Source organism: Aulonocara sp. 'chitande type north' Nkhata Bay, linkage group LG7 (genome assembly GCF_057382095.1).
Source record: "Aulonocara sp. 'chitande type north' Nkhata Bay isolate Kocher_YH1m ecotype deep benthic linkage group LG7, A_spYH_male_GT1.1, whole genome shotgun sequence".
NCBI classification, from domain to species: Eukaryota; Metazoa; Chordata; class Actinopteri; order Cichliformes; family Cichlidae; genus Aulonocara; species Aulonocara sp. 'chitande type north' Nkhata Bay.
Window position 1 is genome coordinate 43,170,438 of NC_141350.1, and position 15,222 is coordinate 43,185,659.

General features: G+C 40.8%; 2 protein-coding genes across 5 annotated transcripts in view; one reads left to right on the forward strand and one right to left on the reverse strand.

Moving 5' to 3' along the window:
- The first annotated feature begins 14 nt into the window (after nt 1-14).
- On the forward strand, nt 15-14,668 carry rbm18 (RNA binding motif protein 18). Of its 4 annotated transcripts, XM_086300542.1 has the most exons (7): nt 15-241; nt 1,212-1,325; nt 5,779-5,905; nt 6,694-6,780; nt 10,361-10,473; nt 11,006-11,106; nt 13,732-13,871. In XM_086300542.1, exons 2-6 carry the CDS (start codon nt 1,219-1,221, stop codon nt 11,088-11,090), a joined length of 519 nt encoding a protein of 172 aa, XP_086156668.1. In that variant the 5' UTR covers nt 15-241; nt 1,212-1,218; the 3' UTR covers nt 11,091-11,106; nt 13,732-13,871. The 4 variants fall into 4 exon arrangements, 3 of the variants coding, with proteins under 3 accessions (XP_086156668.1, XP_086156666.1, XP_086156667.1); XR_015130382.1 differs by having other exon boundaries at nt 10,361-11,106; nt 13,732-13,779; XM_086300540.1 differs by lacking the exon at nt 10,361-10,473 and having other exon boundaries at nt 18-241; nt 13,732-14,668.
- morn5 (MORN repeat containing 5) overlaps nt 4,095-15,222 on the reverse strand; it is a 40,119-nt gene continuing 28,991 nt past the window's right edge. The window contains exon 5 of the mRNA XM_086300544.1: nt 4,095-4,614. Coding sequence (XP_086156670.1) covers nt 4,556-4,614 — 59 coding nt within the window. The 3' untranslated portion in view covers nt 4,095-4,555. The remainder of the gene's footprint in view (nt 4,615-15,222) is intronic.

The window sequence follows — 15,222 nt, forward strand, 5'->3', positions numbered from 1 at the left end:
CGAGTGCTCCCATAGGACTGCGCATGCTCAAACAAACTACGTCATCACCCCGCGCCTTTGTTGTCAGACGGTAGCGAGGTATCGTCAGAGCTAGCTCGCCTAGTCTCTAATATAGAACGAAAACAGTTTAGGAAATGATTAATTTGACGTTTTGACGCACCAGAATCATCCCGAAGGTGGGATCAGTGGTAAATCAATTCGAAGAATTCGCCAGCGAAGAGGAAGTTTGACAAACAACGAGGTAAACGGAAACTCACTTAGCTAACTGCTGCAATCCACTGCTCTTCTATAACGAAGTGACTGAGAGCTCATCTTCATCACATATGTTACCACCTGCATAACCGTGTCTGGTTTAACTCTACCCGGGCGGATCTATCCGAAGAAGTTCCGGAGTTAAGGAGTAGAATTGTACAGTTTGTTAAACTAAGATTATTTGCTTAGCTTTTCCCAGATGTGGAGTCGGAGTTTTGCTTTTTCAGATGTTTTCAGGAACTATGTGTTTATTTGACAGTGCGAGGAAGTAACCCACACTACGTCGTTTCCTGATTCTGTTTCCTGATTAAGTTAAAACCCCTGTTATGAATACATACATCGGCACAACCTTTGCGCACATATTGCACACAACTGCTTTAAATTTTAATTGAATGAAATTAACTGAGTTAGATTAGAAAATCCCTAAAATTCACTGTTTAATTGGACACTTTTCAGAGATTAGATCATTGGCGTGGTAGTGGCTATGTCGTAGAAAGCATGTTGGTGGTGAAACTGCCAAGCAGAAGGAAGAAAAAGGTTCGTGGATGTAGGGAAGGAGGACAAGGAGGGTTGTTATGACAGAGGAGGATGCTTGGGATAGTGTCAGATGAAGGAAGATGATCAACTGTGGCGTCCAATAAAGGGCAGCTGAAAGGCAAAGTTTTGAGACTCTTTATTATTTATGTGCAGTTAATGTGGAAGCTGTTTATCTGACGCTTTACTTTTTTGACCTTTCCTGGATTTTTCCTTCAATGAGGGTATAATTAGCTGAATATCTGTATTTGGTTGAGCGTGCAGATGCCCAATAGGTGTCCAGGTCTTCTCTGGTAGGTTCCTTCATGTTCCAGAGATTTCCAGAGGCAAACGCCCAGCTGTTGAGTGTCTGAGCTCCTCAGCTCCATGCAAATTCATACTTGCGATAATCAAAAACTCTGCCTTTTGCTTCTTTTATCCCACAGATTCCACATGTCATCGGCAGCAGAGACAGTCGAAAATGCCTCTATTATTTCAGAGAGCACGGCCCATGATGGAAACCGCTTGTGGATAGGAAACATTGATCCCAAAATCACAGAGTGAGTAAAAAAAAGTCAGCTTCTGCTTTAACGCAAGCTCATATTTCATCTTCATTGATCCACCAGATATCACTTTAGATAGTGTAAATTATCTACAACACTTTAATCCGTTAGTAATGATTACAGGGATCTGAGCTCATAGTCAAAGAGCCACTGGGATTACAATAGAGCTGTGCCATAGTGAGCATTTTTAGGAGTTAAATGTAACGTTTTCAGCGTCAAATGTGCGAAAGCGCCACTTTAATATGGAGTAACATTTAGTGATGGCTTTTAGTGGGTGATCTGTGGTCACTGTAATAGATGGTATGAAACTGAGGCATTGGTTTGTACCTTCTACCCCATAGAAAGGCAATGTATTGTGTGTCCGTATATGATTGATTAACTGTGTGTGTAGAGTGTGTGTGTGTGTCACAAGCTGAGACTGAGCAGACAGGGCTGGGTGTGTGAAAGAGAGGCAGTGAAGCGCGGAGACCTGCTCGGCTAAGGAGCAGCCATCATTCCTCAATCACCTGCCCTGTTTACTGTTTCTGTGTCAACCTGGAGCTCTGTGTATGTGTGTGTGTGTGTGTGTGTGTGTGTGTGTGTGTGTGTGTGTGTGTGTGTGATGTTTGGGTGGCAGCTGGTAGAGGCTTTGACACCCAGAAGAGTCTTGACAGAGCATCACATGCAAATCCTTTTTGTTCCTCCTTCTTTGTGTTTGCTGCTGAATGCTAAAGACATCCCTGCATATGCTGTGATGAAGAGGAGGTAGTTTTTTGGGGTGAGGGGTGTGTTTGTACGCCTGTGGGGGCTGCTGGAGAATGTACGGGCAGCAGCTCTGGTGGGCGTCTAGACAGGCGTTTCCTTCCCCTTTCCCTGCTCTGCTTCTTCTTAAATGGCCCTCTACTTCTCAGTATGGAGGGAAAACAAGAGAAATGCTCAAGGCCCCCGTTGCTGATTGGGAAGATTAATTAGCTCCGGGATAGCACGCAGTACCCCCTGTGTTTGTCTGGGTGAGCCAAACTCCCTGCAGATGCAAGGTGCTGATGCCACAAGGAAAAGTGATTGAACTGAAACAAACTGTTCTCAGCATTTAAAATCAATACAACTTTAAACTGCCCCCAATCTTAATTTATATCATTTTATTACAAAAGATGACATGAGTAATTTATTCTGTGAGGGTGAAATTTTATTTCTTTGAGCTTGGATCATTTGAAAATACAAAAGTGTGCAAAAGTCTTAAGCCCCACTTGATTTCTTTATATTTTGCTTCCAGTGATACACACTTTGTCTTTTTTTAAGCAGTAGTTCTCCAGGCTTTCTGAAGGTCTTTGAATGATTTTTTTTTTTTTTTAGATTGCACCCATCTTCAGTCCAGTCCTTGTACCTGGTCGTCCCAAAGGAATGTTTTTTGTTTGTTATGACACTTAACACTCACCTATGAAAAGTTTTAAAAAGGCACCTAACAAACTAGATGAACCAATGTTGTGTCTACACATAACACACAACTTAGAAATGAACCAATTTTAATGTGTATCTTTAGGTATATTGTGACTAGCAGCCTGTCACAAAAGTATATAGTTTGTTCCAATTTCTGTAGTTGAATCTACACTGCCAAATATAATTGGGTTTGACTTGGAGGAAACAGTATTTTGCAGTAGCAAGGTGATTTCCAAAGAACTATCAGCTGAAAACTTGGCATTTTGATTTTGATCCACAACGCAATACCATCTGGAAAACATTTGAATAGCAGCGGCTTCCCAAAAACACTACCAATGCAGTGAAAGCATACCTGGATAGACAAAGACACAGTTGAACACTGGACTGGCCTCCCCAGAGCGCAGACCTCAACAGTACTGAAGCAGTGTGGGATCATATTTGACAGAGAACAGAACAAAAGGCAGAAACATCCAAAGAGGAGCTTTGACTATCCTTCAGGAAGCCTGGAGAACTATTCCTAAAGACTTCTTGTAAAATTGTTGCATTTTTCAGTGCTGGCGTTTAGGTGAGATTTAGTTCTGTTTCATGTTTTCAGTGCTGTTTTAGGTGGTTCAGGGTAAAACGTTACACTTAATTTGAATACAGTGAAAAGCAGCACTGTGATTTTGTGTGAAGTCCTGTGCACCGTTCTGTTTGATTATAAGCTTCCCTGTTGAGAGAATTATGAAATTTTCCTATGAGTTCATCATACAATGAAGAGAGACGAATTTATTCCACGCGTGATAATTAAATTGACCTTTTCTGCTTTTCATTCTGTTCAGATATCCATTGGGTTATGGGGAAACTATGATGTTGTTTCCCTTTTAAATTTTCAGTAAAAATCCCACAGTTCCTGTCACAGTGCTAGTTGTCAGTTGCACGCTCTTTTACTCTTTACAACTGCAGATAGCTGCATTGTCAAGCAGTCAAACCCTAGCTCCTCCTCTCCAAATTCTTCCCTTCTGACCTGCACTTTTCTGGACCGAACCTTTTGTCTTATCTTTTTCTGGACTTGACTCACATCCCCCCCTGTCCCTTCCTTCCTCTCCTCTTGTTTCCTAACTCTTGTATCTGTCATACCTGGCTTCTCACCTCCTCTCTTCTTTTGCCTTGTGCTCCTCTTCCTACACCTTTCACCTTGCCATCAATATCCCCTCTCTGAACTTTAGTCTCCGTTTGCTCACCTTTCCCTCCCTTTCCTCCCCCTTCTCTTCCCCTCTTCCTCTGGTGGGTTTTACAGCCCCCAGGAGGAGCTCTCCATTGTGGTTTAGCATCCAATAAGGTTCTTAGTGTGTAACCTCTGTTAAAAATACACATATGCTCAAACGTCTAACTATATAGCTTTTTCAAAGGACGGCATAGTTCACTAGTGCACAGTTTTTGTTTACTGAAGTGTAAACAACAACTTAAGTGTAATCTAGGGCTAGATGAGCCACTGTCACATGGGGAGGCTTGCAGGGTGTTGTCTGGGAAAAGCAGAAACTGTCGTCGGTCTAAAGCCCCCCAGGGAGTCGTAGAAGACATTAGTACAACCTGTAGCTTAGAACCTCGCTTCACTCTGAGAATGCCACATCAAGTCCCTTGCACATACACTGCACACTTGCACATTGACATTTTTCTGGTCTCTCACACACACACAAACCACTTGAGGATTAAAAATAACAGGCTCCTAAACAATAAAAGGCTGAAGCATTAATTTCTCTTTAACAGTTATACAAAACACCTGGGGTCACTCTGAGGCCTGGACAGTCACACAAGGCAATGGCACCAAATCAAGAACACAGGAGGGCGTCTGTTGGACTCTTTTCTTCGAGCGTTTCAGTTTTTTCCCCTGTGACAGAAGACAAGAACATGTAAACAAAAATAAAATCAACGAATTGCTGAAAATGTTTGGCTTCAACTGTTTGTGCATGTGCACGCTCCTTGGGTTGACACAAAATATTAAAGTATACAAATGTGTAACTGTAACCTTTTTTTTTTTTTCGTAAACTGCTGATTGAGTTGGTTTGCAAACAGTTACGGGTGTTGTCGTCTTTCATACAGTGAGGACTGCTAAAAGCCGTTTCTTTGCCTTCACTCAGGAACATGAGGAGTTAATTCTGTGGTGGTTTCAGTGACTAATCAGCAGGGCGATGTGTTGTTTCTTGTTGAGGAGTTTTCACAGTGATTCAAACTTGTTCTTGGACCTCAAACAGTTACATGAGTCCATTGACACTCTTAAAAGAAGTCTGCAACAATTTTGCTAATTGATTTCACCATTTCAGTCATTTTTTGAGCCTGACTCACACAGTTGACCCCAGCATCTCGAATGTGTCAGTATATTGGAACTTGGGATGGACACTTTTTCCTATTTTCTTCTTAACGAAATGGAAAAGCACGTGCTGCTCAGTTTGTGTTGAAAACAATCAATCAGCCCCGGGGTATTTACAGTAGTGTAGCAGCGAATCTAGTCTCCAAGTGACCCTGAACTCATTGCTCTTTTCTGTACTGTCAAAAGAAATGTTTTTTTCCCATGGCTGCAAATTGCTGGTTAAACGCGCGCGCACACACACACCTACAATCTCACAAACACTGCATAGCTCTTCAGTGACCACATGTATGCTCATTTGTAGTCCTAAGCAGCGCCGCACAGTCAGTGGAGGTTGTTTGTGCAGATCTCTGTGCTCAGGGGGGATTTTAAGCTTCCTCTGTTTTATTCCCTCATTGTCCTGCTACTGTATCCTCAGCATTGTCTCAGTCAGAGATTTACTGTCACCGGCCTGCCACACCAGCTGGCCTGCTGCTAAAAAGGTGTCAGGGAGAGAAAGCTGTCATTCTCATTAGCCCCACTTGACAGATTTACGGGGGCCAAATACAGCATGGACTGAGACCCTTTTGCAAAATATCAAAGTCATTTTGCCTTCTTATTTCCCATTTTCTGTCTTTACGGAGCAGTCTTTTCTTACACTTTTTTTTTGCTCTCTCTCTCTTTCGCTCTCTCGCTCTCTCTCGACAGGTATCACCTGGTGAAGTTGTTAGAGAAGTTTGGCAAAGTGAAACAGTTTGACTTCCTGTTTCACAAGTCTGGGCCTTTGGAGGGACAGCCACGAGGCTACTGCTTTGTCAACTTTAGCACCAGGGAGGTACGTGCAGCATGTTTATCTGCATATAAATGTCAGTTGTGTTAAAGTTTGTTTGTTTTTTTTAAACCCACAGAATGTGGCTTTGTACACTAGTACGTAAACTCAGATGCATGAAATACCAGATTTATCATTTCTAAAAGTAAATCCTCAGTTGGCAGGAGTAAAACGAGTCATTTCATCAATATAGGAAAAATATTTGAACTTAAAGATCTGATGAGAAACAATTTTCATCCACTATGAGTTGGATGTTTTATGAAAATGACCCAAACTGAGTGTAAAAACGTTCATGAGTCAACCTGAAGCAGTGTGCGTGTGTGTCCTGTTGAAGTGGGCTTTATAGGGAGCAGGTTTAAGCTTCACAGGTTGTTTTGGAGCGTGCTGTGGGATTGAGATAAGCATCTAGTTTCACAGCTAGTGTCTATCAGTGGGATATGAAGCCCTCCCAAAAGGATTATACAGAGGAAGTGTGTGTTTATCTTTCACACTCACACACACTTACATGTAGACACGCTTGGATAAAGAACTGCATTAATATAATTTAGCAACAAAGCCACTTGCACATTTGATTAGATAAAACTGTATTTATTCACACTGCCTCTCATACACACAGCCACACACTCAGACACCTCAGTTATGGCCTTCTGCTGTTATGAGGACTAATGATTTAATCACTCGGATGCAATCATCAAAGCTGATTTTTAATCATGACTTAAAAGCCGCCCCTCTGTCTTTCTCTCTTTTCCTCTTCCTTGTTTTCTCTGTGTTTGTGTTTCTGTGGCTGCATGCAGGAGGCTGAGAGGGCTATCCAGTGTTTAAATGGGAAGCTAGCTTTGTCCAAGAAGTTGGTTGTGCGCTGGGCGCACGCACAGGTGAGGGTAAGTATCACGCTCACTCCCAGCATACAATACTGCTCTGAATGTGGCTGACATTTTGGGTTTAATCTGCAGGTATAGAGACTAAATATAAATATTAGATCTGTGCATTAGAAAAATGTTAGGCTCTCTAATGACCGAAGGGTTGGGAGAAATCACCAAAATATGTGATGGCAGAGGTCAATCTGGCTTAGGGTGAAAGATAAAAATGATCCGCCAGTAGTGGTTTTAATTTTAGTGTTTTTGCTGTCAGAGCCAGTTTACAGAGAGCACAGGGATCCCAGCACAACCAGCATGCCTGTCTATTAACAATAGAAAGCCTACTGGCGAAGGGTGAAAGGATATCCTGTATAGAGACGAATCACGCCCTACACACACACAAACACATGGTAGAAGGGGGTCAAGGTCAACGCTGCCGCCTTTAAGAGAACACGCTGTGAGATAAATCTGCTCAAAGATTTACCTAATAACAGTTCAATCAACCGTTTCAAGCTAAAGTAGTGGCTGTTTATATTCATGCTTCTACAAGTGTTCATTTAAAAAAAACAAAAAAAACAATTTTTGTGCCACTAATAAAAATGACCTTGAACCACTTAAGTAACAATCTCCCAACATCTTTGCCACTCGCCTTAGCTCACATGCACTTTTTTAGGTGCGGTACTATGAAATCAAACATTTCCTTGCATAACTATTGTCCAGTTATGCAAGTCAGTTATGCAGCTTGCATAACTGCTGCATGTAAAAACACTTCCATGCAAGAAGCATCTCTAGCGTAGGTTATACTAACAGGAGAGCACGGTTAATCTTGTGAATAATTTAGTGTACTGTAGTGAGTGAATATAATCAGCTGAATGGGGTCTGGTTCTGACCCCTTTTTTTTCTTCTTTTTTTTAATAATTAGCAGTACGTGTAGGCTAATATAAATAATTCTCAAACGTAATAATTGTTTTATTCTTTTAAAGCTTAAAATGACATATTAACAGTATTTTTCAGGGTCAAGTTGGGGTCATCTTAGATTCAACAGACCCCAGACTGTAGCGTCAGGTTTGTTAATGTGAGGATTTATATGAATAAACAGGTTTTTGACTCTTTGCCTGCATGGCAGGCATACAGTAAATGCTGGTTCCTCTCAGTAAATACCATTTTCTGTCTATCAGCTCAGGCAGTTAAAACACAGTCTTGGAGAATATTTATCTTGCTGTCCTCTCTGCCGCATACGTGACTAACAGAGTCAGAGAAAGTGCAAGTTTTTTTAGGAATTAGTTTTTTAATTATAATTAAATTGTCAGTGGGTTATAGACTGGGGTTGACCTCGGCTTCCAGCGAATGTTGTTGGTATTCTTAAGCTTTGTTCTGTTAAAGTAAGCTAGATATGCGCAACCCCATTTTTCCACTCTGCTGCAGTGTGTTGATGGACGGTCGTGATCATGTGACCCAGCAAACTGTCCTGCTAGACTTGATTGCTATAATTAAAGTTTCACAACAGGGAGTATCTCCGCCTAGCCTGCAGACATGGATTTGCCTCCCTCCTGGCAGAAATGAATTCACACATCACCATTATCATGACCTTTGTGAAAATAAATTAATATTTCAACCACAGTCATCTTCACATTGTTCATCAATCTTTCTCCCTCATGTTGTAGACTCCCCCACATTTTCTTATTGTGAGTTTTAGGCGAGGAAAAGATTAGAGGTTTAAGCATGACCCATGTCGTATGTTCCAAAAAAGATGGCACCGCAACGCTCAACTTCACCCATCACCTCAGGAGCTTTTTCCTAAGAGGTATCTGATCATTAAACCTCCTTCTAAAGCATGCAATATGTGCGCTTTTCCCCTTTCTTAACCTTTGTTTGATGCATAATTTCAAGGGTTATGTTTCTTATTAGCTACAGAGATTACAAAATGGGGTCAATTGCAGATCACTGCCAATTCCAGTGAAGCCGGTATACTGATATTTCAAGTGGACTAGTCTGTGAAGTGCGAGTCACTAATTTTTGCAGTCCCGTCTTTGTGAGCAATCTTCCACTGATGGAGCCGGCTCAGGTCAAATTAAAAATGAATTACATTTTTGCCAGCCTGTCTTCATTGAGTCCAACCCAGGAGTGATGTGCTGGGATATGTGAGTCACAGACAGGTGGTGTTGAAGTTATCCAATCATCCAGGCTTACATCTTGACTTTATTTAAAGCTTTGAAATGGAGGGAATTACTCTGATGATCATTTATTTAAGGATGTCCACAATCCTCAGATTTCCAAACCTGCAAATGCAACTGTTAAAGATGGCGTATTTTATACCCATACTTATATAAGTAAGCTTATCTATGATGCATGCCACCTTTGGAGATGAAATGATTTGTGTGGCTAAAAGGGTGCAGTGCTAATTTATCAGCTTATCCTAGTGAGCTTAGTTAGCAAGTGCAACACACAAACACACTTATCAGCTTTATGCTTGTGTCAGGGCGCCTGCCGTGACCCTACCTGTAACTGAGTTACCCAGTTGGATGAGTAAAAAAAAATACCCTCACTCGGAGTTGATCTGAGGGTAAACTATTATTTTTTTTAATACCAGGTATGCAAGTTTTCTTTTTAATGCTGCAAAGTGGAGCATTTTAGCATGGGAGTCTTTGGGGTCTCATTCCTTTTTCGAGCCAACCTCAAGTGGTCACGAGAGGAACTACGGTTTTGTACACTTCTTCTTGGCTTTATTTGTTTGTACTCCGTGTTGTGTAATAGGCTTTTACTTTTAAAACAACTTGATATTTTAAAAGTAATCTATTACATTAAAGCATCATGTATGCATTAGTTACTCGTTTGAGTTTGTTTGCTTTACCAGAAACAATAAACGGTTTTCATTTAGTTTGTGCGTGTTGATTATTCATCCTGAGCGTGTGAAGTCTTCTTAGTATATTGAGTTTACTTCATGATATTTCCAGCACCTCCTCAACTATTTTACCACCCGGTTGGGTGAACTTGTTACTTGTTAGAAAGTAAAAGTTATTGGTGTCATATTGTAAGGTGATACATCCAACACTGAATGAATTTACAAAACAAAAGTTTAACTACATTTGCTATGCATTTCTCACTTGTCAGCCAATTATAGTGCAGTTATTTAGATATTTAGTTTTATTAACCTAATTTAAAATGCTATCTCCTGAAAAACAAATTTAACAACCCAAATTTAGCTTTATTTGCAGGTTTTGGAGTGTTTTCAGATTCAGTGTGCTCTTATTGGCTGCATTCAGATCTCTATGCATTCCAGCCACATGCCTTTAGGAATAGGTGGAAGGGAAGGGTCCTGGCTGGTTGCATGGTCATTGTTTTTACTCTTATTCTTGGCTATACATGTTGTTTATTTCATGGGACTGTATGTAGGAATGTGTGTGCGTGTGCTCTGCTGCATTTATGTAACTTCATGTAATGTCATGTGAGTCTGTCTCGCTTCCACCGGCTGAACTTCGCCAGATGGTTTCCAAACGTACTGCACACGGAAACTGCTGCGCCAAGTGCTGGAGCTTATCATTACCCATCATGTGACTGTTACTTTGTTTAGTTTTTCTTTTTTCTTTCTTTTTTTTCTCCACAGGTTTCAGTTTTGGCTGTTGGAGATGTTTGGAAGGTGGTTTTGAAAGGAATGAGTGCACGCGTTGGTTGTTGCTCATCAGCTGGTCCCACTTTTATCCTCGATCATCCCTTAGGGTGTGATTACAAGCCGGACGTGCTTGCTTGCTGCTTGGTTACTGTCTGTTTGACCGGAAACAAACAAGATCAATACTGTAGTTTAGTAATGTTCATATTTGTGGGAGAAAACTGGAGCTGACTTCAGAGACCTGCTGTTAGTATTTATTAGAAGGTCTGTTGTTTTCTAAATGTCTGCCTTATTTTATTTGGCCCTGTTCAAACTTAGACCTAAAATGTATCTCAGGGGTAAAATGCTGTTAAACTGATATTAATGATTAGGAATTGGAATTTTTAGAAAGTTAAAGTTTGATTGATGTGTACTGTGAGCTGTAATCTATATCACAGTCCACATTATATCTTTAGGACATATTCAGTCTCTTCCACTGATTGTCTGCTTCCCTGTATCTTGTGTATCTTCTGCCATTACTTACTCTACTTGTTATTTTACTCCTTCTGTTTATCTCTTTTCATCTGTCTGTCCATACACGTTTCCATCATTGTTTGTGTGGGTCTTTGTTTGTTTGTTTTTGCCCACGTATGTTGTTTACAGAGGTTTGAAGGTTTTCGTAATGACAAGACGATGCCTCCCAGCCTGGAACCGTCATGCAGCGGTTCAACAGAGGATGGATCCATAACAACCAACCACCTCAGGTTGGCATCAACAGCAGACACACACGCACACATATAAACTTTCTGCTGTTGTATCAGGTTTTGTTTTTTCTCTGAGTGTGTTCACATATGAGCTGAAGGCCTGAACTTTTGTATTTGAATGGATTTGAATTGGTTTCTAATCTGTCGGCACCCAGTGCAAAGATGAGCCAGTGGGCATCGAATTGCCTTCTTCTTTCTCTACCTGTCAGTCTTGCTTAAACCTAAGAAAGAATTTCTAGCAGTGAGAATGCTGCTGAAGTTTACCGTCTCCTACTACAAGAGAGAGCTCCAACTACTAAAACCTGAGCCTCATAACAGTTGCCATCCTCAGAGAAACTTTATTGCATTGAGAAGGTGATAAAATGGCAATAAGACAGTCTGCTACCAGTCAGCCTGTGATTGAACTGGATTAAGTTGGCATGTACACATGCAGTCTATATCTGATTAACTGTGATAAATAGGTGAAGATCGCTAATCTGGTGCTATCTCCTTCAATGTAAATGCACTTCAACTGCTTACATTCAGAGTCTAGCAAGAACCTCATAGATCCGAAACAGAAATTCAGATATTTCTGTTTATCTATTAACTTTTACATAGGATTGTAACCAGTTGGCAACCAGTTGAGTCATGTCCCCAACTGCAAAGAGACCAATTGCAGACGAGTTGCAACTGACACCAGTGTGATGGCAACGTTATAAATTAAACAGCAGTTATTTGCAAGCCTTCTCCGATCTGTCTGAGAGTGACTGCACTCAGTCCGAGTCAGACTGCGATTGTTTGGAGGCAGGTTTTTTCCATTCATTCTTTTCCACTCATCCAACTTTGGGGGGAGGGCTGGAGAAACCCATGAAGCATTTCACCCACTCTGTGAGTGTGACCTTTTGTTACATCCACGATCACGTCTATCTTCTGACATACTGTAATTAAACCTTAATTAACCAAGCCAGCACAAATACATGAAAAACAGAAGTTTCAGACATATTTTGGACCGCATACGGGCCTAATGTTATCTCAAGAGCTGTTCTCTTTCTTTTAGTGTAGTCCAAGTACCTTCTGAAAACATTCACATTTAATGAAACATCCATTTTAAAAACAGTCTGAGATGTCTTAAGAAGAAAAAAAGAGCTATTTCAACAATGTTCCTCAGTTTTTCCTGGCATTACAATTTTACAGATCAAAGTGGATCTTATAAAAAAAAACACGCAAAACGCACACGCTTGAAACTAAACAATAGTATTTTACTCATTTATGATTGAAATAATCATTTATGATTTAGAAAAAGTTTAGCTATCCTCACAGCTCCACCTCTCCAGCAAGAGCAGTGCAATTTGTTAAAGAAAATGAGTTATTATTAGCTCCTCAGCCATTCTGATACTTTGTAAAGCTGTCCAGCAGGACTGGATTTGACCCTTTGCCAGGATGCATGTCTGACACCTCTGCTATAAAACATTCTTCACGGTACTCAACTGTGGTGCTGAAATTATTGAAAGACCACATTGGCTCCAAAGACATCAATGGAAGTGTTGAAATTCTGTCCGACTCCAAAGTATGCCATTATAGCAGCCACATTTGCAGCCCTTATTCCCATATACACACTTGCAGGTCAACCAATTAAATAAATAAAGTGCTGTTAAGTCACTCTGTGGCGTTTTCGCCTCCTACTGAGGTAATCCAGCCTAGAGTCACAGCAAAACGTGAAATACACAGCATGAATTTTATGCAGGCTACTCAGTGAGTATACATCCCACTGGCAACCAAAAAAAGGCAACTCTTGGACTTTAACCTGAACTATGATATTTTCCTTTACTATTTTGGGGCCTTTTTACCCTTTATTTTGATGGGATGTTAAAGAGAAGACACTCAGCAATTGGCCTCACGGTGGATTCACCTTACCATTGTGAGGTAAAGCAGTGCGCTGATCAATGATCTTTTCCTTAACATAAACAACAGTTTTAGGGGGATTAATAATGCATTTGCAGCCTATTTAAAATAAGACAAATGGAGTGTAAAAACGGTCAAATGCCAAATTAGGTTCCCCGGAGTGAGCAGACTCACTGAGCAGAGTGTTTTTTACCCTTTAAATGTGGAAGCTGTTAATTTTGTGTAAATATGTCGTGGTTGAAAAAAAAGAAGTAATTTCGTGTTGTTGTGCAGGAACCTCTCATCTATCTGCTGCAAACCTCAAAGTCACTCTATCCACACAGCACAAGAGAGGAAATATACACTATAGCTCTCTTTTTTTCCCTGATGGCCCCTCTATTGTTTTCCTCTCCAGTTTTTTTTTTTTTTTTTTTTTTGCTACTTCTCGCGCATACTCATTCCCTCATTTCCCCACCGCCTCCCCACAAGCACTGCAATTTTTTCCCACAATCTTATCTCCTCTGCTTCTCCAAATTCTGTTTCACCATTTAAATAAAAGTAGTCCTCTGTTTCACTGTTCATTCTTCTGTATTTTATTTTAAACCTGTCCACCCCCCTCTCACTAAGACTGCTATTACCTCCTCTTTCTGTCCCCCAGAGTCTGTACATCAGTCCTATTTGTCCCTCACACTCAGTATCAACACTAGTATTTCCCCCCCAGCCTCGCTGCTAACACCTCCTCTCATTTTTTCCTTCTTCCTCCAGCACGAGTGCTAAGATCCGCGCCATCGAAGCCAAGCTCCAGATGATGGAGGAGAATCCAGACGATAGCTACTCAGGCCCGTCTGCCTACGTTTACAACAAGCCGCCAGAGAGGAAACGCTGGGAGCCCTACTCTAAATCACACCACAGCAACCAGAGCAGGCCCCGCAAGTTCAGGAGATGACCCATCCTCCCACTTATTCTATCCCCAGCCACCCACCCCTTCCTCTCTAAACCCAAAGCCAGCGTCTACACCTCAGCCCCCACCTCCACACAAACAGTTTCCACATTCAGTACTTTCGACTGTCCGATGTGGGGAAAATAAAAGCTCTCGAAGGTGAACCCTGACTGTTAAGGAGTAACCACAGCCATCATGGACGGCACCCAAAATGGGTTTTGGGTTGTTTTTTTTTAAAATTATTTCAGGTCTCAGAATCATCGGTCATTATTTAGCCGGACATGTGACCCAAACCTGGCTGACGTGCAGGTCGGGCCTCTCGTCGGATCTGCCTCATCACGATTTGCAGCGATTGAACACAGTTGAAAGTGTTAAGCGGTGTAAACGCTGCTTCTCGTTTTGTTTTGAACACATCTTCTAACTTCCAGATCACATTATTTAATTAAGGAATATGTTTCTTTTGGAGGGCGGGTTGGGCTTCGGTTTGTCCTAATTGGTTACTATTAATGGAGTGTAAAAATAATAAGCCACAAGCCGCTTAGCGACTCTCACTGCGAGTTTTAGTGTGTGTGTGTGTGTGTGTGTGTGTGTGTGTGTGGGCGCTCTTGATTTCTCCCCCCTTTGTTCTTTTTTTTGTTTTGTTTTTTTTCTTGGATCTAATTTTATACGACTGTTTTTAATGACTTTTGCGTAGCATTTAGATCCATCCCTGGTCGCATTCTTGTTATTTAAAATTCTCCATTAAAGGTAAATAATCACTTCGCTCCTGTGTTTTTCATGTTGATGGTGTTCTTTGTTGCCATTAAAATATTTTGTTTCCATTGCCCAAAAGCTCCCTCTCCTCACCACATGTAACCCTTTCGTTTTGGGGGTTTTTGTTTGTGGAAAATCAGCCATCATGGATCAAATCATTTATTTATTACCAGAAAGAGCATCTATGTAACAACATTATCCACAATAATCATATAGTCTTAGCTATTGTAGCCTTTTGAGGCTCACTTTTCCCACTCTGGTATGATGAATATTAAGTAGTTTACTATTTTTGTGCAGTTCCTGTAAATACTTCCAATACTTTGTAGGCCTTTTTGTAAGACTGATTAATGTGGACACATTTTCCTTATTATAAACTGCATTTTTTTTTTTCATTTGCTGTCATATTGGGCATTTTTTCTTTATTGGAGTTTGAGGCTCTTATGATTTTTTTAAAAAAGAAAAAGAAAAAAAAGAGACGAAATCCCGATGAGACTGTAAACTGGATTTAATTGGCAGATGATTGAATTTGCTGGCCAAATGGCCTTTTCTGTTTTTGTGAGGTT